This window comes from Notechis scutatus, chromosome 1, assembly GCF_049901735.1.
Source record: "Notechis scutatus isolate UNSWTSFEM ecotype Mainland chromosome 1, rNotScu1.2, whole genome shotgun sequence".
In the NCBI taxonomy this organism is placed as follows: Eukaryota; Metazoa; Chordata; class Lepidosauria; order Squamata; family Elapidae; genus Notechis; species Notechis scutatus.
Window position 1 is genome coordinate 173,207,235 of NC_142009.1, and position 22,590 is coordinate 173,229,824.

Below are 22,590 nucleotides of genomic sequence, written 5' to 3' on the forward strand. Positions count from 1 at the left end.
TCTTCCTTAAGGGGAGAGGGGAGAACACCCAGGTTGCCTTTTTTTAAAAAGCACCTTTGAAACAATTAGGACCTGGATGACTGAGAATCTCCACAGACATTTCTGGATAAGTTCATTTCTAATGTGGAACTTTTTCAAAGGAATAGAGGTGGTAGAGATGCTGCTTTGGCTATTTTTATGATGGTAACAGCAGCTCTATTTCCATGATGTAGATTCTTCAGAGGAAGGCACATGAGGAAAAAAGCCTGGTCCACAAATGACTGGCTGAATCTCAGTGGCAGTTTCTTCTCATCTGGCAGCTATGAAAGTTTCAGGCTGTGTATTGATCCAGGTTCCTATTCTCATTTTCAGTGGGCGAGGGTTGGCATTTCTTTCCGATGAATGTCAGGGGCATAATAGTGCAGAGTTTCTGAGAGTAGAGCAAAGTGTAGAAAAAAAGCATGAATAAACACAGATAAAATTACAAAGTCATCAAAGAGCTATTTCCTGTTTGCAGCAGAGTGGTTTGATATTTCTGCATTTTACATGCTTCTGAGAGGAAAAGATGAGAATAAAATCTCTGAGATACCTGTTTGACCTGAAGTGTGGAGTTAAACTGATACAACTGCAACTTTCTGTTCTGGGGTCAAGATGGGGTATGAGGTCAAGATGTCCATTATGTCTTTTACCAGCATAATCGCCTGGAGTGTTCTTCCTGTGCTTCATATTATTCAGGATACCAGTTCAGCAGGTAATAATTTCTGTCTCTTTCTGCCTCTTTTTCTCTTACCCCTTGCTCCATCTTTTAGATTCTTGTGTGGAAAATCTGTCAGGCAATTGTTAAATGAAGCTTGGAGCAAACACAGTACTATTTGAGTATAATATTTAACAATAACATTAAAGAAAACATTAACATTAACCAGTTTGCTTATCACAAAATAATGTTCATAATCGTAATGGCCTTCTCTAGTCTGTTGGATGCACCAATGTGGCTCTCGTGTAATAAGTCCTCTGGAAAACTACCAAACTGGAGAAGATGCTGACCGAACCAGACCCACTGTAACATGGTGCATCTCAGTAAATAGAATATAATTCTTTATTCTTTATTGACCAAGTTTGATTAGACACACAAGGAATTTTTCTTTGGTGCATATGCTCTCAGTGTACATAAAGAAAAAATAACATATATTCATCAAGAATCATAAGATACAATGCTTAGTGATAGTCATAGATTACTAATAAGCAATCAAATTATATAGGAAACAAATAAAACAATATAAATGGTAAAGATACAAACAATATTAGTAAATAGCCATGTTTTTACTTTTTCTGATTGTAAAACTGAAATGATCCTTCATTAACCCTTGGATATCTCCTTTACAAAGAAGAAAGTTAGACAGAAGGTAAATCTCATGAAGAATATGAGTATTTTTCTTTATCAAGGACTTGGCTGACCTACTTTCAACAATTTATTTGGGGAAGGATGAAATTAACATTCCGCAAGAGAAATGAGTTGTAATATGTCCCCAGCCCCAGTTCAGTGTAGTTCAGGGAAAGGACAATTAGACACCTCTATTACACCATTTGTTAAATCTGAATTGCCCTCCAACAAGCTGGCATTTGTTTTGCTGGAGAAAACAAGCAAACTTCTTATTGTAATGTTATCTTTTCCTTTACTGGGCAAACAGAAACTTTGAAGAACAATTTCAAGTAGGGAAATGACTTGGTTTCAAAAATTACCTACCACATCCCTAATCAGTAGTCAGTTTAATAAGAATCAATAATTAATAATAGTTTAATTGAGACCTTATCAGCTCTTACAAGCCACAACCTTCCTTAGAACATCCGTTCCCTATGAGCAATCTGCTGCAGCTCCCCTCTTCTTTCTAGGACCTGATTGACTATCTCAGGGTTATTTGCTTGCTTTCAAACCAAGAATGACTCTTTGATATTTTTTTAAATTGGACAATAAATGATGTTGCGCATTGTTACAGTAAAGTTGGAGACATCAACTTTTGAAACTCCTCTGCCATTTTCACTTACTTAAATATGTGGCAGATCATTAACAGCACAGGTTCAGAGTCATAGCAGTTAAAAATAATATAGGCTTTAGCTGGAATGGGAAATTTGTTATCTGATGAATGAAAAGCAAATGTACGTGTCCCAGGATAATGATGCAAGATCGAATTTGGGTTGGTCAAATTTGTTATCTGTTCAGTTTCTCTCAGTTTCCCAAAAATGCTTAAGTTCAGTTTATTACATTTCATATTACTTTAATAATATTTTTTCAATGGCCTAGTTTCTATCTTGATGGCTTAGCCATTATATCATATTGGCTCTCTGAATAGATACAGTACATTTTTGTCTACCAATCATAGTCATGTATACTAGACAGCACCACAGTATTTGGGGACATGTACTGAACATTGGAAAGGATCATGTATAGGTTTCTGAAATTGTGAACTTAGGTAAATTTATATTTAAAGGTATTTGGCTGCTAATCAGTAAGAGGTTCTGAGATTCCATGCTTCTATTGAAAGATAGGTGCTAGTTGTCTACTATACACTACTAGGTACAAAAAAAGTATGGCATTGTGGCTCCAAACTCTGCAGTGATGTGTCACCAAAAACCAATCTAGACTTGAGGAGTTTTGTTTAGTTCCTTAAAAGTCTAATGGCTGGTGCGCCTTTTAAGAACTTATCCAGAGGTGAAGCCAACCAGAGATGGCACACTGTATCAAAGGTCCGCTTTTCTGGCCTTCAGGAGAAAGCCTTCTCCTCTGTTGTTCTCTGATGATGAAACTCATTTCCCTTGGGGTTGTACATGAGCCTATTCAAGAAATTGAAAACACATTTATTCTATTCTAAAAATAGTTGCATTAATGGCCTTTTTTTGCTAATGGCTTTTAATGTGATTTTTTTAACATACTCTATATTGTATAGTTTTAGTCTTTTTAATAAAGTTTTAAAATGTGCAAAAATGTATATGAAATAAATAGTTTTAAAAATCCAAATTAAATGCATTTCTACTATACCCTATTCCAATACACCAATATTGTTGTCTGTCTTCAATAACATGATTTTAACCTACACTAACATACTTCATTTACCTCTAGCCTGCTTCCCTTCCATTTACCTCTTATGACTATTCTATTGTGGAAAGTAGAATATAGTGAAAAATGAGAAAAGAAAACAAAGCCTTCTTCAGAGCTTAGTTCCCACACTATTTGTGGAAATATTATCGATGTAAACAAATTAAGCACAAAAAAAGAGGGAGAAAGAGGAGTTGTTTTTTGTTCTTTAGTAAGATATTTGGAAAGCGAAGAAAAAAATGCACTTCAAGTGAAAGATGTGACTTTAGACAATTAAGTTTTCCTCAGGCCCAGATCACAAACTATGAACTAGAGTCTAAGGTGAATAATCAGTAAGTCATGGTCAGAAAGCACTGCAATTAAGCTGTATCATAGAACAAGAAATGAAAACCAATGTAAAATTCCATGCCTTCATTCAGGCTGTATTCAATTATAGAAGAACTTGGTGAAAGGCATACTAGGAACTGCTTAATCTCGTCCCAGATCATAAATTATCTGCCAGTATCAGTGAATCCCATCCTTGACTCTGCACCCACAATAGCCCCCAACCCCTAGATGTAATGTGTTGCAGTGGTGATGCCTGCAAAGGGATAACTCCTTGGATTAGACCCTTGGATCCTTGGTTCAATGTACAGATGTCTGAGAAATAGAACTAGTGGAAGAAGATTGATGGGGAACAAGACTGCTCCTTTCCTCTTTATCCAGATATATCTTGTGCTGTAGAGGTTCCTGCAGAGGTTAGGACCTTTATGCAAGAGGGACTGTATGCAGGGCTCTGCTTATTTGTTAGTTTAGACCATGCATGTTCAAACTTTTGATTTGCCTGGGCCGCATTGAGTCAAGAGAAATTGTCTTCAGCCAAATACAAAGTATATAATATATAACCATATAGTATATAAATTTATATAAATAACAAATTTATTTTTAAAATATTTTTATAATAACTTGTGGGTCCACATTGCTAGCTATCCAGGGTTGCATGTGGGCTACAGTTTGGATATGCCTGGTTTAGAGAACAGTATGAGTTGCATTATTTCCCTCTGAAGGGCTTAAATTATGAAAAAGCTAGATAGATAAAAAGCTAGGTATTGATTTAGCTGAAACTGCAGTGCTAATATTGAAAAAAAGTATTATATTTTCACAAAGAAGAAACTTTGATAACTTAAAGAAAGATCAAAATGGCGCTTTTAAAAAAGAATGAACTGCTATCTAAAACAAATAAAAACTAACAGATTTATGAGCCTGATTTTGATTTGAACATAATTTTATATATGAATAAGATGATTGCTGCAGATTTGCTTACATAAGAAAATGATGAAGCAATGTTTAATTAATGCTTATTCATAAAATGAGCTTATTTTAATGTACAATCAGTTCACAAAAATTGAGTTTATATTATGTGCATTATTAAATAAAACTCTCACATCTTAAATATAATATTTAAGGATTTAATTATCAGTGGATTAAAATGGGTTTACATTCTTGAAAATAGTTATGAACAGTCAGAATGAATAACTTTATAGCAATTTTATTACTTGCTTGTAACGCCACTATCTCATCACCTGATATCAATGGCTGGCTCACAAAAATACCATGGTTTTGCATATATCCCAAATGATTGCTGACAGGCGCAAATATAATTGACTACTGTTGTGATGTTGAGTGACAACAAGCCTGACATTCATAGTATGGCAATGTTTATCTTGCTTTCTGGTCAAATATTTACACTGTGTGAATTGGTTGGTCACATAATCAAGTAAGTAAGTAAGTAAGTAAGTAAGTAAGTAAGTAAGTAAGTAAGTAATAAAGTAGATAATCCCCAAGTCTTTTGTGTAACTATTAGAGCTTTCCCACCATAAAGTTGTTGCCCAATGCCCTCAGTGTAGAAATGTGCCACTGAACTGTAGGGAGAAAGTGCAGAAAAGATGTAACTCTTCGCTGTTTCAAGGACCTCCTATTTTGACTTAGCAGCAGTGATTTTTTATTACATGGCATTCAGAGACACATTTTCTGTTTTGGATACCTATATAAACATGATGAAATTACTAACTAACTAACTAAACAAAGTAAGTAAGTAAGTAAGTAAGTAAGTAAGTAAGTAAGTAAGTAAGTAAGTAAATAAACGATGTTCTGCCTCCAATGCCTGTTTATCTCATTTTACTACACGGGATAGTAATACTATTGGTGGACATACCATGCAAAGATTTTGAACATCACAACTGCAGCACTTTTCTCTACCCAATTTTGGTGACAAGACTTTTTATTTTATTTTATTTATACATTTGCTTTATTAAAAACTCAATATCTACATGAACAGCATGTTGTCTGAGTACAGTTAGTTTTGAAAGGAAATAATAGTAGTAATAACAATAATATTCAAATCATTGATAATAATCTCGTAGTAGTAATAACATTTGGTCACCCATACTAATAAACTTTCTTTCTTTTTTTTTTTAAATAAATTTTATTAAATTTACAATTAAAAACATATCGACATTACATACACAAAAGGAAAAAAACAAAAAAAGAACACTCGGTCTTACAAACTGGAAAGAAAAGAGAAGAGGAGATGTAAAAGAAAGAAAGAAACAAAGGAAGAGAAAGAGAAAAAAGAAAAAAAAAGATGCGTTTAAAAAACAGACAATATCCTTTTTGACAGTCTGCAAGATCCAATTCTCCTACCTTAATTTGAATACACACATCTTATCGAAATCTATGCTTAAATTACCCATTGTCCATTAAGCAGTTTATCTCTGGACTAACCAATTATACCAAGAGTTCCAATTATCGTAAAATGTTGAAGCCTCTTTGTTTTTAAGTGCTATAGTTAATTTATCCATTTCTGCACAATCACATATTTTCTGGATGACCATTTGTTCTGTAGGTGCATAGGGTGATTTCCAACACTGGGCAAACGCTAATCTGGCTGCAGTTAGGATATGAATTGTTACATATTTCATCTTTTTGGGTAAATGTTTATCAGAGATCCCTAGTAGGAAGAACTCTGGTTTGTATTCGATTTGTTCTTTGGTTATCTCCTCCAACCATTTTCTGATTTTTTGCCAATATTTCTGGGTTTCTTTGCAAGACCACCACATATGAAAGTAGGTTCCTTCTATGCTTTTACATTTCCAGCATTTTGGACTCGTGTTTGGGTTCATTTTCGCCAACCTCGAAGGGGGCAAGTGCCATCTATAAAACATTTTGTATGTATTTTCTTTATATGCTGCCGATTTTGTAATCTTAATATTTCTGTTCCAAATCTTTTCCCATTCTGATAATGTAATACTTCTTCCGACATTCCTGCTCCAGGCTATCATGTTCCCTTTGACTATCTCTTGTTCTAATTCTACTTCCAGTAAGTATTTATAGAATTTGGATATGTTCTTTTTGTTTGATCCTAGAAAAATTTTATCTAAATACTGCAGTTTGTTATAAATTCCAAAGTCTTTTATATCTTGTTTGTATCTGCTATGGATTTGTATATATAACCACTGATCAATTTTAAATCCCTGTTCCTGTAGTTCTTGTCGAGTTTTTAATTTATGGATCTAATAAATCTTTATATTTAATCATTTTTGTTATGTCCAAATTATTGGGATGTACCATTGCCTCCATTGTTGATAGCCAGATCGGAATTTTTAGATAGTGTTTTTTGCATATTTTTTTCCAATTAATTAATAATGAGTCCCTAATGAGGTGTCTATGAAAGTAAGACTGCTTGGGTTTCCCCACTTCCCATAAGAAGGCATGCCACCCTCTCTGGAGGTCATGCCCTTCTAATGCTAAAATTCTTTTGTTAAGTAAGTTCACCCAGTCTTTTATCCATAATAAGATAGCTGCCGAATAATATAATTCCCAATTTGGAAGGGCTAGACCCCTCTACTTTTCGCATCTTGTAAGGCCTTTACATTGATCCTGGGTTTTTTCCCCTGCCAAATAAATTTAAGTGTGATCTTATTTAATTCTTCAAAAAAATTTTTTGACAACTTAATTGGGATTGTCTGGAATAAATAAAGAAATTTTGGTAATATATTCATTTTAATCGAGGCAATCCTGCCCAATAAGGAAAGCTGCAACTTATTCCAGGATTCTAAATCTTTCTTTGTTTGTTGAAGTAGTTTATCATAATTGTTCTCTTTGAGTGATTTACCTTGTGGTGTTAACCATATTCCTAAATATTTGACCCTTTTTGTTACCTGTATCCCCATCATTGTTTCTAATTCTTCCTTCTGGTTTTCTGTTAAATTTTTGGTCATTAATTTCGTCTTTTTTCTATTAATTTTTAATCCTGCCACTGTGCCAAATTGTTCTAATTCTTTTATTAGATTATAACCTTTTTCCATGGGTTCCTCCAAAAAGAAAACCATATCGTCAGCAAACGCTTGTAGTTTATATTCTTCTGATTTGACCCTCACTCCTCTAATTTCAGAGTTTTGTCTAACCCGTGTTAAGAGTGATTCTAGGGCAAAAATGAAAAGAAGAGGTGAGAGAGGGCAGCCCTGTCTGACACCTTTTTCTATATTTATTGGATCTGTTTGTTCGCCATTGATTAGTATATTAGCCTGTTGTGTGTTGTAAATAGTTGTTATAATGTTTTCAAATTTGGTACCAAGACTCATATTGTAAATTTTTTGAATTAAAAAGTGCCAATTTAAGTTATCAAATGCTTTCTCAGCATCTAAAAACATGAGTGCGGATTGTTTCTCCGGGTGGGCTTCATAATATTCTAGGACATCGATAACGGTTCTTAAATTGTTCTTTATTTGTCGGGACGGAAGAAATCCATTTTGATCTTCATGTATATGTGGATTTAAAGCTTGTTTTACTCTATTAGCTATGATAGAAGTAAACAATTTATAATCGGCATTTAAAAGTGAAATCGGTCTATAGTTGTTGATGTATCTATGATCTGCATCCTCCTTCGGGATTAGCGAAATCAGCGCCCCCCTCCACGAGTCCGGCATCTTGGCTGCCAGAAGTACCTCATTAAACACTTCCAGCATCAGTGGTCCTACTAGTTCCAATATTGCTTTATATAGTTCTGCCGGAATCCCATCTGGTCCTGGAGATTTGTTATTACTTTGATTCTCCATTGCTGACTTCAATTCAGACCATGTAATATCTTTATTCAATAACTCTATCCATTCCTCTCCAATTACCTTGTCATTCGTCTCCTCTAAATAAGTTCTTATTTTATCTTCATTAACTTCCTCCTTTTTATATAATCTTTGAAAATAGTTGTAAATGATATCTTTTTTCTTCTCTATCTCATGTTGTAAGACATCTTTCTCATCCATTAGTTGGTGTATCAATCTCTTTTCTTCCATTTTTTTAAGTTTATGGGATAGCCATCTTCCTGGTTTATTTGCATGCTCAAAATAATTTTGTTTGGACCTTTTCAAGTTAATTTCTATTTTATCTTGTTCAAGTAAGTTCAATTTATGTTTAATTGTTATTAACTGATTTTGTGTTCTCTGGTTTTTAGGGATTTTTGAAGTTGTATTTCTAATTCTTTAATTTGTTGTTGGAATTTATTTTGTTGGGCATGTATTCTTTTATTTCTCATGGCATTATAGGAGATTGTTGTTCCTCTTATAATTGCCTTCATTGTATCCCAAATATTTTGTTTCGTGGTTGCTTCATTATTATTTTCTTTTAGAAAATAATTTAATTCCTCTTTCAGCTTCTTAATGTACTCTTCTTCGTTTATTAACTGAGTATTTAGTGTCCATCTTTTCTTTGTTTTTCTCCTATCTCTCCAAATTAGTTGTATTGGGTTGTGGTCGGCCCATTCATTTGGTAGGATTTTAATTTCTTTTATTTCATTGGCCAATTCCCCATCCATCCAGGCCATATCTATTCTAGTCCAGATTTTGTGTGGATTTGAATAATATGTGAACTGTTTCTCTTCTGGGTTTAGTTTTCTCCATAAGTCTATTAAGTTTAATTCTTTCATCATGTCCTTACAGGGCATAGAAAATTCTCTTTTCCCTTTCTTGTTCTTATTCACATTACTATGGTCTTTTTGATGATCAGCAATGGAGTTGAAGTCGCCTATCATGCAGATATTCCTTTTTTCGAAACCTATTATTCTCTGATGAAGATCTTTAAAAATTTCCCTTGTTCTTCATTTGGCGCGAGATTGCTACCAATAAAAATGTGATATGATTAATCCAAATTTGTATAACCAGAGTTCTTCCTTCCGGATCCGACCAGATTAGTTCTGCTTTTACATCATCTTTCACAAATATTGCAATTCCTTTCTTTTTATGTTTGTCTGCTGGTGCTGTAAAAAGTTTTCCAAGTTTCGGGCAAATTAAATATCTTTCATCCTTTTTCCTAATGTGTGTTTCTTGTAGGCATATTATGTGCGTTTTGTCTAATTAATTTAGTTAATATCCTTTTCCTTTTAGATGTTGAATTTAAACCATTTATATTAATGGAGAGGAGTTTCTTTCCTATCTCCATTTATCTAGGTCTGTTTAGTTTTTTGTCTAGTGATGATTCGGTTTTCTTCTTGCTGTTGTTGTGAGATTGATTCTTCTCTCCCTGGTTGTGGTTTGTCGTTCCCTAAATTTTGAGGAAGTCCTTCTTTTTGGTTTCTATGGCGATTACGATCATCCTGTGGTTTCCTTTTAGTTTCCTCCTTGGTGTATTGGTTATCCGTGCCTATTAGCTGATCATGAAAGTCTTGGGCCTGTTCTATAGAATCTATTTTGATTTTTCTCTCTTTCCAAGTTATTAACATCCCTTCTGGGATTAACCATTTAAAAGGAATTTCTTTTTATTTAAATAATTGGCCAAGAATTTATAATCCTGTCTTATGACCCTCACTTTCCTTGGGATTTGTTTTAGGATCGTAATCTCTTTACCTCTATATGTTATTGTTTCTTCTCTGGACCTTTTAAGAATTAGGTCTCTCACACACCTCCTTGTGAAACGAATATGAATTTCTCTTGGGCAGTTATGGCGTCTAGCATAACTTGTGCTGACCCTATACACCTCGTCAAATTCTTTGATTAGATCATCTTTTTCTTTCCCTAACCATTCAGCCAATAGTTCTGCCATTAATTGTTCTAGTTCTTCATTTTTCGCTTCTACCACATTTTGAAACCTTAAATATGCCGCTGCTTTATCCATTTCGAGGTGGACGAGGGAGTCTTCGGTTTCTCTAGTTACATTTCTAAATTCCTCCTCTATCCTTTCAAAGTTTGTCTCCATCCGTTCTGTCCTACTCTCTATTTCTCTTATCTTAACTTCGTTTTTCTCCATAGCCTGTTGCAAGGACCCTATCTTATCCTCCACCTTAAGTAAATCTGCTTTCATTTCCACTTTAAGCTTTTCCATCTCATCTTTTAATTCGCTAATATCCGCTCTGGTTTCTATGTGATTCTTAATCATTATTTCTTGCATCTTGGATATTGCTTCTTGCAAGGATAGTAGAGTAGCTTGTATATTAACGTTAGAGACATTGGACTGTTTTTCCCCTATTAGAGATTCTTCAATGGTTTTTTGGATTGTTGGTGAAGCAGAAGTTAAAGTAGTTGTTAGGGTCGGGGTGGTCTTCTTTCCCGATTTCAAAGCCATAGTTGTCGTGGAGGTCATCTCTCTTAATATTTGTTTTTGTTGTTGCACTATATTGGATATATTGTCCCAGATCACCATTCAGTGTTTAACCCTAAAATAAAAATTCTATTCTAATACTTCAATCAAATATATAGATAGGCAGTCTGTACACCTATATTATAAAATGTTATCTAATAATATAATAATCTTTATAATTAATTTATATACTGAATATCAATATTAATCATCAATAATACATCAAATCCAACCCAGTTACTTCTTTAAGAATTAATCTTAAGTATTCTAAATAATCTAAATCAACACTATTTTTCACTCTTTGTTGTTACTATTTAAGACAATCAAATCAATTGTCACTGAAATCTATAAGGACAATATACCTTTTTTTTCCCCCTCCTTTTGAGTAGGTAAATTTATCAGGCTTTTTAAGGGGTTAAGATAGGAAGGAGAAAGACTGGAACAATAGGGGAAGAGAAGAGGGAAAAGTTTACCTTGATTTGAGGCAGTCAATAAGCAAGGGGCTAGAGGTTCAAATTGTAAAAATAGTGCCCAAATGGTAATATTAAAGTATTACCAAATAGAAATTCCAACAAATAAAGAAATGTGATAAGAGAAAAAATATAAAATAAACTTTATAGTCAGTCTTCAAGCTAAAGGTTTAAGTTTTGAGTTTCTTCCCAGCACTCCGGGAGCGAATGGTATAATGTGCTGATTAATCGCAATAAGAAGTCAATCCTTCCCAGCCTTCTGTTGGTCTCTTCTTCCTTCTTCCTCTTCCTTCTTTCCCCTTCCCAGTTTTGAGTTCAATGTGCAAATCTCCTTCACCTATTATTCCCTCCAAAATCCAATAGTCATCTCTTCTTGGTCACTTAACAATCTGTCCTCCCAGCTGTATTAAATAAAGCCAATAATCCTATTGAACTCAATTCAGAGAATTAATAAGTCACTTTCAGTGCCGCAATTTTCCTCCTCTGTCACCTCCTTCCTCTCAAATATTGTCAAAAAGTTAATCCCAAATGCCAAATCACTCACAAATTCAAGTCTCCAATCTCCTGGTTTCTGATGTTCTTCCTCTCTCCCCAGGAGTTTCCCTTTCAAAAGCTGTAATCCACACTTTTGTTCTAACGAGCCTTTCTGCTCGTGATCGTCACACTTCCGCTTTTCAAGCTGCTTTTCTGGCCGCTTTTCTCTCCTGCTTCCACAAAGTGCTACTCACAACCAGGAAGATAAATCTCTCACCCCACTGTCATTCTTCAATCTTCGATCTTCAATATTGTATTAAGCTCTTTCAACACCTTTTCCTGCTCCGATCTTGCAGGCTGTCACTATCTTGCTTAGTCACCTCAGTGGCAGACCGAACTTTGGAGCCGCCATAAACTGGCAGCTAGCTCTTCCACGCTGGGCTCAGGAGCTCTTCTCTTCGTTACCAGGGGGTTGCCTACCCCCACCCTGTAACTCGAGATTCTCCTATACTGACACGAACCTCTCCGGGGTTTGTGTATCCCCTGGGGATCGCTCCAGACGCTAGAGAAGGTAATAGAAAACCACAGCAGTCTTCTCCACCTCTGCACGTCTCTGTCCTGCCACCGGAAGATCCTCTAATGGCCTAGTTTCTATCTTGATGGCTTAGCCATTATATCATATTGGCTCTCTGAATAGATACAGTACATTTTTGTCTACCAATCATAGTCATGTATACTAGACAGCACCACAGTATTTGGGGACATGTACTGAACATTGGAAAGGATCATGTATAGGTTTCTGAAATTGTGAACTTAGGTAAATTTATATTTAAAGGTATTTGGCTGCTAATCAGTAAGAGGTTCTGAGATTCCATGCTTCTATTGAAAGATAGGTGCTAGTTGTCTACTATACACTACTAGGTACAAAAAAAAGTATGGCATTGTGGCTCCAAACTCTGCAGTGATGTGTCACCAAAAACCAATCTAGACTTGAGGAGTTTTGTTTAGTTCCTTAAAAGTCTAATGGCTGGTGCGCCTTTTAAGAACTTATCCAGAGGTGAAGCCAACCAGAGATGGCACACTGTATCAAAGGTCCGCTTTTCTGGCCTTCAGGAGAAAGCCTTCTCCTCTGTTGTTCTCTGATGATGAAACTCATTTCCCTTGGGGTTGTACATGAGCCTATTCAAGAAATTGAAAACACATTTATTCTATTCTAAAAAATAGTTGCATTAATGGCCTTTTTTTGCTAATGGCTTTTAATGTGATTTTTTTAACATACTCTATATTGTATAGTTTTAGTCTTTTTTAATAAAGTTTTAAAATGTGCAAAAATGTATATGAAATAAATAGTTTTAAAAATCCAAATTAAATGCATTTCTACTATACCCTATTCCAATACACCAATATTGTTGTCTGTCTTCAATAACATGATTTTAACCTACACTAACATACTTCATTTACCTCTAGCCTGCTTCCCTTCCATTTACCTCTTATGACTATTCTATTGTGGAAAGTAGAATATAGTGAAAAAATGAGAAAAGAAAACAAAGCCTTCTTCAGAGCTTAGTTCCCACACTATTTGTGGAAATATTATCGATGTAAACAAATTAAGCACAAAAAAAGAGGGAGAAAGAGGAGTTGTTTTTTGTTCTTTAGTAAGATATTTGGAAAGCGAAGAAAAAAATGCACTTCAAGTGAAAGATGTGACTTTAGACAATTAAGTTTTCCTCAGGCCCAGATCACAAACTATGAACTAGAGTCTAAGGTGAATAATCAGTAAGTCATGGTCAGAAAGCACTGCAATTAAGCTGTATCATAGAACAAGAAATGAAAACCAATGTAAAATTCCATGCCTTCATTCAGGCTGTATTCAATTATAGAAGAACTTGGTGAAAGGCATACTAGGAACTGCTTAATCTCGTCCCAGATCATAAATTATCTGCCAGTATCAGTGAATCCCATCCTTGACTCTGCACCCACAATAGCCCCCAACCCCTAGATGTAATGTGTTGCAGTGGTGATGCCTGCAAAGGGATAACTCCTTGGATTAGACCCTTGGATCCTTGGTTCAATGTACAGATGTCTGAGAAATAGAACTAGTGGAAGAAGATTGATGGGGAACAAGACTGCTCCTTTCCTCTTTATCCAGATATATCTTGTGCTGTAGAGGTTCCTGCAGAGGTTAGGACCTTTATGCAAGAGGGACTGTATGCAGGGCTCTGCTTATTTGTTAGTTTAGACCATGCATGTTCAAACTTTTGATTTGCCTGGGCCGCATTGAGTCAAGAGAAATTGTCTTCAGCCAAATACAAAGTATATAATATATAACCATATAGTATATAAATTTATATAAATAACAAATTTATTTTTAAAATATTTTTATAATAACTTGTGGGTCCACATTGCTAGCTATCCAGGGTTGCATGTGGGCTACAGTTTGGATATGCCTGGTTTAGAGAACAGTATGAGTTGCATTATTTCCCTCTGAAGGGCTTAAATTATGAAAAAGCTAGATAGATAAAAAGCTAGGTATTGATTTAGCTGAAACTGCAGTGCTAATATTGAAAAAAAGTATTATATTTTCACAAAGAAGAAACTTTGATAACTTAAAGAAAGATCAAAATGGCGCTTTTAAAAAAGAATGAACTGCTATCTAAAACAAATAAAAACTAACAGATTTATGAGCCTGATTTTGATTTGAACATAATTTTATATATGAATAAGATGATTGCTGCAGATTTGCTTACATAAGAAAATGATGAAGCAATGTTTAATTAATGCTTATTCATAAAATGAGCTTATTTTAATGTACAATCAGTTCACAAAAATTGAGTTTATATTATGTGCATTATTAAATAAAACTCTCACATCTTAAATATAATATTTAAGGATTTAATTATCAGTGGATTAAAATGGGTTTACATTCTTGAAAATAGTTATGAACAGTCAGAATGAATAACTTTATAGCAATTTTATTACTTGCTTGTAACGCCACTATCTCATCACCTGATATCAATGGCTGGCTCACAAAAATACCATGGTTTTGCATATATCCCAAATGATTGCTGACAGGCGCAAATATAATTGACTACTGTTGTGATGTTGAGTGACAACAAGCCTGACATTCATAGTATGGCAATGTTTATCTTGCTTTCTGGTCAAATATTTACACTGTGTGAATTGGTTGGTCACATAATCAAGTAAGTAAGTAAGTAAGTAAGTAAGTAAGTAATAAAGTAGATAATCCCCAAGTCTTTTGTGTAACTATTAGAGCTTTCCCACCATAAAGTTGTTGCCCAATGCCCTCAGTGTAGAAATGTGCCACTGAACTGTAGGGAGAAAGTGCAGAAAAGATGTAACTCTTCGCTGTTTCAAGGACCTCCTATTTTGACTTAGCAGCAGTGATTTTTTATTACATGGCATTCAGAGACACATTTTCTGTTTTGGATACCTATATAAACATGATGAAATTACTAACTAACTAACTAAACAAAGTAAGTAAGTAAGTAAGTAAGTAAGTAAGTAAGTAAGTAAGTAAGTAAGTAAGTAAATAAACGATGTTCTGCCTCCAATGCCTGTTTATCTCATTTTACTACACGGGATAGTAATACTATTGGTGGACATACCATGCAAAGATTTTGAACATCACAACTGCAGCACTTTTCTCTACCCAATTTTGGTGACAAGACTTTTTATTTTATTTTATTTATACATTTGCTTTATTAAAAACTCAATATCTACATGAACAGCATGTTGTCTGAGTACAGTTAGTTTTGAAAGGAAATAATAGTAGTAATAACAATAATATTCAAATCATTGATAATAATCTCGTAGTAGTAATAACATTTGGTCACCCATACTAATAAACTTTCATTGTATAGTTAATCATTCTCTTAAACATTTAAGTTTTTAACTTCTGTTAAAAACCATTATCTCAATCTTATCTAACCATTGGTAAAACAAATCCCATGTTAAAAAGTATTCTGTTTTGTAGAAAGTTAGCACCCACCCCTCTCCTAGACAAATGAAATATTCTAGGAAATATTAAAAAGGCAGAATATTATATTTCCTTGGACAAGGAAAGGAGAAACATGTTTTAAAGACAAAACAGCTTCCTGCAGCTCCCTGCCCGCCCTTCAGCTCCAGGGTGGTGGGATTAAGACATGGCCCTCTGGAAATGATAGGATTACCCATCTCACCACATGGCACCTGGGAAGATCGCATCAGCCAGCACTCAGGTGAAGCCATGTGGTCCAGACAAAATCTACAAAGTTAGCTAAGACCCCTGCCCCTGGGAGTCTGACAGCCAATGGGATACATTTCTTATACAGGAACAGGAAACACTAAGGTGGGGCCCAACAGTGAGTATAAAACCAAGGATTCTCAGCATCTCTTCCCTTTTCGCCCAGGAGCTCCAAGGCATGTGTCCTGTCAACCATTAAACCTTCTTTCCAAGCAACTTCCATTAATCCAGTGTCTTTTTCCTCATTTGGAACTGAACCCAGAATGATATTTCTTCCAAGAGTTTCTTCCTTCTCCTTTATTTTGAGTGTTAGTCTATCCATCTCTGTGCATTCTATTTTTCTTATTACACTTTCCTCTGTAGGGATCTCTTCATTTTTCCACTGTTGTGGAAAAATAATTCTCGCTGCTATTAACACATGTAAAATTAAATATGTATTCCCTTTATTGTAGTGTTCTGGTAAAATACCCAACAAGAATATTTCTGGTTTTAAATTAATATGCTGCTTCACCATTTTTTAAAATCATGTATGTACTTTTGTCCAATATTTTTTTGCCTTTGGGTATGTCCACCAATAGTACGAACCCCGTATCTGATTAGACTGACAAGACTTTTGAGATGCTATAGATGTTTTAATGAGGGTGAATAGAAAGTTATCCTTATGTGCATGAATAGGAGGCTTTTTCATTTGGGCAACTTTCTTTGGGTACGTGCTGGATTTTAAGAGCACAAGCAATATTGAAACCCTAACCCCAATCCTAACCCTTGGAGATACTGAAATCTTAGAAACTGGCAAGTACTTCAATAGTAACAACATATGAAACTCAGGACTGAACAGTTGTGTTCTTGGTGTTTTTTGAGCTGGGCTGTCTCTTTGCAGATACTTCATTACTTAGCCTGGCAAATGCATCCAGATGTCAGGAAAAGCAGACCTTCTCTCTTCCCCTTCAAGAGGTATTGTCAGCCCTAGTGCTTCAGAGCTACTCTGATAACACATATGGCTATTGTCCATTGTCTGGCATGGATTGTGCATTTTCATAATAGGTATAAGACACACCTGAAACACAACCAAGTAGGATTTCAGACAAACTTTTCCACTTGCCCTGCTTCTGTTTTGCAGTTTGGGTGGCTCTCATTATTAGTTCTTCAATGAAAAAGAAAAGCTGCACTTTAGTCAAACACAGTGCTATGTCAGCTTTGAAAGCCATATTAGCACCAGAAGCTTCCATGTTGGCACATTCTTGAGTGTGAGAAGTTGTGAGGGGGGATTTCATGGAGCCTATGTGGTCAGATATAATAGCATTCTTCTTTAAAGTCAAGCTCATGTTATTCTTGCACCTGGCTGACGAATAGTAGAGGAGATGTTTTGTGTTGGAACAGATGGTGATTGGGGCATGTGATCGAATGATGGGTGCAAGGGATGGATTTGTAATATTTTACTTATTGGAGGAAAACTCAGAACTTTCAGGTTTGGATTTTCCCAGATGTGCCAGTATAACTACTCTAATAAAAGGAAACTTTGAGAAAATGCCAGTCTCAGAGTTTTTAATTGGAGTTTGGTTTTTCTGGAATGCTGACATGCTAATCATATGAATTAAAACTGAATTTCTATCACGTTTACGAGCAACTTGTTTTGTGAAATATAGCAGTATATTTCTTTGACAAAATATATTTTTATTACTTTATTTTTAATAATTTTATGCTGTCCATCTGCCCTATAAAGTGACTCTGGGTGGCTTCACAGTGAAATTACAGTGAAAAGGAGCCCATTTCCCCAAATTATTAAGGTGTTCTTCTGTTCCATGTGACAGCCTATTTATTAAAATGTTTCTCTCCTCCAACAGCTGAAAACATTTCAAAGCAACAGAGATTCCTACACAAAACAGTGCACCAAAATGCCCAGCTGACCTGTGACTTTCCAGCTCACAGAGAAACCATTACAAAGTTAAATGCCTACTTGTTGAAAGGAATTGGGAAAGTACAACTTTTTGAAGCAAATTGGAACAATTCCACAATTTTAATCAAGACAAACAGTTCTGGATTAAGCTTGGACATAAATATTGCAAAAGAAGAAAAACATGCTGTGTTTCACCTGAGGGACTTGCAGGTCATCCACACAGACAGCTACATGTGCAAGATTGAGGTGATTGACCCGCCACCATATGAAACTAAAAGCAGGAGCAATTTAATTTATGTGAAAGGTAAAATTGTGAAATTTGTTTCTAATGGGTCAAAGAGGCATATAATTCTTATTAACTATAGGGTTGCCCATATTTAAATTGTGTGCTTAAGCTGGTTTCTTTGGTTTTGGGCGGAGGGGTGGACAAGATGACCTACAAGGTCCCTTCCAACTCTGTTAATCTGTAAGATGTTTCAGAGCCAAAGATCCTTGATTTAGATCGATGCCCCTCCTATGAACATTTTCTGACACAATCACCTCACTGCAACATTATTTGCCAGAAACTGGTACTTAGAAGCAGGTCCTAGACATGAGTTCAACAACTCTTTTCCTTCAAAATCTAAGTGATACTTTTGAGAAAACTCTTTGAAAGTAGTTTAATAATAAACTAAGTAGTTTGAGCTTCAGTTAGTTGTACATTCAGTTAATTTATCTCCTAGCATTCATGGGAGAGGGCATACTTCAATGAATATGAAATTATACTTTGTTTTGAGGTGTCTGAGCTCCATTGTGTTCCTGTCAATTCTCAGAACTTCCTCCGCTCCAAGAAAAGCTTAATTACATGAACATGCCAATGGCTATTCCACTTGGATTTTTTGTTTTCTACAGTCTGTTAATCACAGCAGCCATTTACTACTATTGGGTAAGAAATCATTCTTTTATTTTCCCTTACTACTATTCAGATGTAGCCAGTGAGAAAAATATAACCAGAAAGAATGTAGAACATGCTATATATGGAGCAATGCACCTGCCAACATTTTGGATTTTCCTTGGAACTATATTTATGGAGACTAACATCATGGGTTTGAACACTTGAAGTATTGCTATTGCATCCAGTCCCCATAACATATAGCAAGAAAATAATAAAAAACATTCTCTGCCTTTTATATTTCTCTTCCCTTATTTGGAAATTGTCTCTAACTGAAGCTGGGGCAATCAGCATGTAGCAAGTGTATGTGCATTTGTGGGCATCACATTGCTGGAATTGAACAAGGATGCCCATGAAGTGTTCTTGGTAAAACAGACTGCAGATTCCTGGGAGGCTAATTGAGTTGTGCTTGACTTTTGAGCATTTGAGCCACCTTCAAAAATAAGCTGGGACCAGGTATAAGCAAGAGATACTTACCTGGCAAGGGGGACAAACATATTGAACACCTTCTTCTTCCTATGTCAGCATGTGCCCTCCTGTAATCTCATGTGCTACCTTTTTTTTTTTAAAAAAAAAATCTTTTTACTGAGTCACCTCTCAGTCCCATTAAAAATTACAGGGGTTTCACCTTTTGGAGAGTTCAAGGAAGTGCCATTTAATTTGTTAAGAAGATGCAGAGGGTACTTTAGGGGTTGTACCCTTTGCTGGAACCAAAAGTATATTATTATACGTTAAAGCATACTTTTCTGAAATTCATGTATGCCCATCTTTAAAGACACATGCAATCTCTCCTGACTTCTTTATATTATAAAGAAGCCATATTGGAAAACCTGTGAGTTACTTATTCATCTGCCTGATAACCAGTAACACAAACCTTGCTTTTCATTCAACCTTGCTCCCAGAAAGAGCTACGCAAGGTTCTCCTTCATAAAGACTTCAGAGCATGAAGAAGACATGCACATTAGCTTTTCATTTTTTTGATATGACATGAAGGAGAAACCTGACTTATCATACTTGTGGGAAGATACATCAAGTGGGATTTTACTTCCTCTTTCATAGAATATTCAGAAGGAGGATACCCAAATTAATGTTCCTTTGGCTCTTGCTGATGTTCACTGAAATTTTCATTCTTTGAATGGCAAAATTTTCTCCTTTCTTCCTTACTGTTTTTTTTTTCATGCAGCTGAAAAGCAAGAAGAATAGGGCCCTTCAGAATGACTATTTCAGCATGACACCCTGGCAATCAAATGGACCCAGGAAAAGGCCCCCTCAAAATGGTGTTCCAACACGGAACTATACTGCATACCGTTATTGGGAACCCTGATGTCTTCTCTACGATGGAAATAAGAACAGCCTAGCCATAGGCAAAACGAGACTGTTTTCAAAGAGTTATATCTTCTTGTTCATAGATCTATGAAGGACAAAAGCTCTCTGTAAGTTATGTTTCAAGCTGGATAGGCAAGAGGATTTTAGCAACAGTAGACTGGAAACAGAGAGATGTTAGGTCCTCCCTCAGTGTTAAGCAAATGATGGTTCTAACTGCATTTGTGAACTTTCTACTTTGGCCTTAACAGAAAGTTTAGACGGATTATATCCAAACTCTGGAAAATAGTGGAGGTCTTTCTCGATATCAGATATCAACTGAATACCAAAATGCTGGTATGCACAGGATTCTATGATTATAGCTAAGATTAAAAGTGTTGTTGCTTTGTTGGACTCCATTTCCTATGTTAATTAAATGGGTTCAACATAGGTTCAAACCCATCTTCAATGCCTGGATAGCTTTGTGTAAGTCTAAACGCAGCCTATCTTACAGAGTTGTTGTTGTTGTAGGAAAGGGGGTATAAAACATGTATCTAGAAGCCACACTTTTTGCATCCCTCTGAGCTGGTCATCATCAGCAACCATATTCTGGTCATTCAAGCAGAAATGGCACTCTGTAAACATTTAATATATTACAGGACAATGGATATGTAAATCCCCCTTTCTGTTATAAGTCAGCAATAAAATACATAACATGACTTAAATCCTAACATCTCTCTGTCATACTAAGCTTATTTTAATTCTGTCTTTACAAATTATAACCAATTTTTATTACTAAGTTATACAAATTACTTAGTAGATCAGAAATAAACCTCTGAGGAGTTGTTAACTTAAGAGAATTGGCTGATGCATTAAGTTTGGCTATTCTTTAAGAAACATCAATCAAAAGGTATATAATGCATTCTCCATCCCATCTTAGCACATTCATAATGGATCTGATATAAATAGATGATATTTTTTCTATGAAAGGAACAGTGCTCCAGTATATGCTTTGCTGACTCAGTCTCTTCCAGCATAATGTCAAAAGGTCCACTCATACAGGATTTTCAAAATTCGTCTTGCCAAAGTTGCTTTTGGAACAGCATTAAATCTGGCCTGAATAAACTTTTTTTGTCATTGTGGAATGATGATATACTGTATGATAAACTGATACAAAATTGCTCTTAATATTCAACAGAAGGAATACTTGGGAGCAGTGACACATGAGTCTGTTTATAGATCAAAATCTTGAAGTTGTTCTTTAATCACTTCCTTGGACTTCTTTAGATCTAAAATAGTCACAATGTCTGATGAAAAACCACAATGATAGAGTTTCCCCCCCCTACAGGGCTTCTTTCAAGCTATCTTTCAAGCAATCTTCTAGAACTAGTGGAATTAGAAAAAATAGTCTTAGCCAAAGATTAAAATAGCATAACTTTGCTCTGGCCTCCATTGTTACTAATCATGTTTCTAACTCCAAAGTGGCATTAGGCATTAGGCTATGTGGGAATGGCCTAAGCTGATTGCAGATGTTTAAACTGAACAATCTGTTATATATTTGAATACTTGAAATAATCCCTTTTGATTGGTCCGTCTGACGACGGGAACTTCGAAGAGCCGTCATTGGCCGTGAGCCGCGAGCAGCTGCTATAAAAGAGGCTGGCGCAGCTCCACGGTTGTTCAGTTTCAGAGAGACCAATAAAAAGAGTTGAAGTCTAACTGGTCTCGAGTTGATCTTTCCCACAACACAACACTGGCGACAAAGGTGGGATACTGAGACAAAGGAGACCAGTTGAGCACGTGGCAACGAGAACCAAGCAAAGACGAAATGGCTCGCCACCCGCACTGTTCAACCCAGCGACGGAGGACTGGGACTCTTACATCGACAGATTCCTCATGTTCCTAGAGAGCAATGAGTTACAGGGGATATCCGAAAACAGAAAGAGAGCCGTTTTCCTAACCCACTGTGGGCCCACAGTCTTCAAGATGGCCAAAGCATTGGCAAAACCCCAGGATGTGAAGCAAATGGTGTGGCCACATTTGGACAGAGTGCAAGCCCATTATGTGCCAGCCGTCTCAAGCCTCATCAGGAGGCACGAATTTTACAAGCGAGACCAAAAGGAAGGTGAGAGCATAGGAAATTTCGTTGCGGCTCTAAGAGACATTGGCGGAGCATGCGAATTTCTCAATATGGATGAGGCCATGAGGGACCGCGTGGTCCTCGGACTCAGAGATCTCACCTTACAGAGCCGGTTACTGACCAGATCCAACATAACAGTAACCGAGGCTATCGCAGAAGCTACCGCAGTGGAAGCAGTGCAGAAATCAGCAGCCACCATGCAGAAAATGAATAGAGCAACACAGGAAGCTCTAAAAGACCCTAGCCCAGCTCAAGACAAGAAGCCAGAGGGAACTCAAAAGGTCACCACCACAACACACCATGAGGACATCGAATCCCTGTCTGAAACCAACGAGGAGGAAGAAGAGATCAATAGACTCCAGTCGGAAAAAAGCAGGCGAGACTGAAGAGAACGGAAATCAGAATTCCGTTGTGCCGGGTGCGGAGGGGACCACCCACGGTCCGAGTGCCGTTTCCTC

At 36.0% G+C, this 22,590-nt stretch overlaps 1 protein-coding gene across 1 annotated transcript; it reads left to right on the forward strand.

Annotated features, from left to right (window-relative positions):
- Positions 1-506: 506 nt before the first annotated feature.
- Positions 507-20,723, forward strand: CD28 (CD28 molecule). Its single transcript, XM_026681297.2, has 4 exons — positions 507-730; positions 17,707-18,063; positions 18,572-18,684; positions 19,874-20,723. Exons 1-4 carry the CDS (start codon positions 631-633, stop codon positions 20,012-20,014), a joined length of 711 nt encoding a protein of 236 aa, XP_026537082.1. The 5' UTR covers positions 507-630; the 3' UTR covers positions 20,015-20,723.
- Positions 20,724-22,590: the final 1,867 nt, after the last annotated feature.

Coding starts and splice junctions, on each gene's coding strand:
- CD28 (XM_026681297.2), top strand. CDS start 631: ATGGGGTATGAGGTCAAGATGTCCATTATGTCTTTTACCAGCATAATC. Junction 18,064..18,571: donor CAATTTAATTTATGTGAAAG/GTAAAATTGTGA, acceptor GTCAATTCTCAG/AACTTCCTCCGCTCCAAGAA. Junction 18,685..19,873: donor CAGCCATTTACTACTATTGG/GTAAGAAATCAT, acceptor TTTTTCATGCAG/CTGAAAAGCAAGAAGAATAG.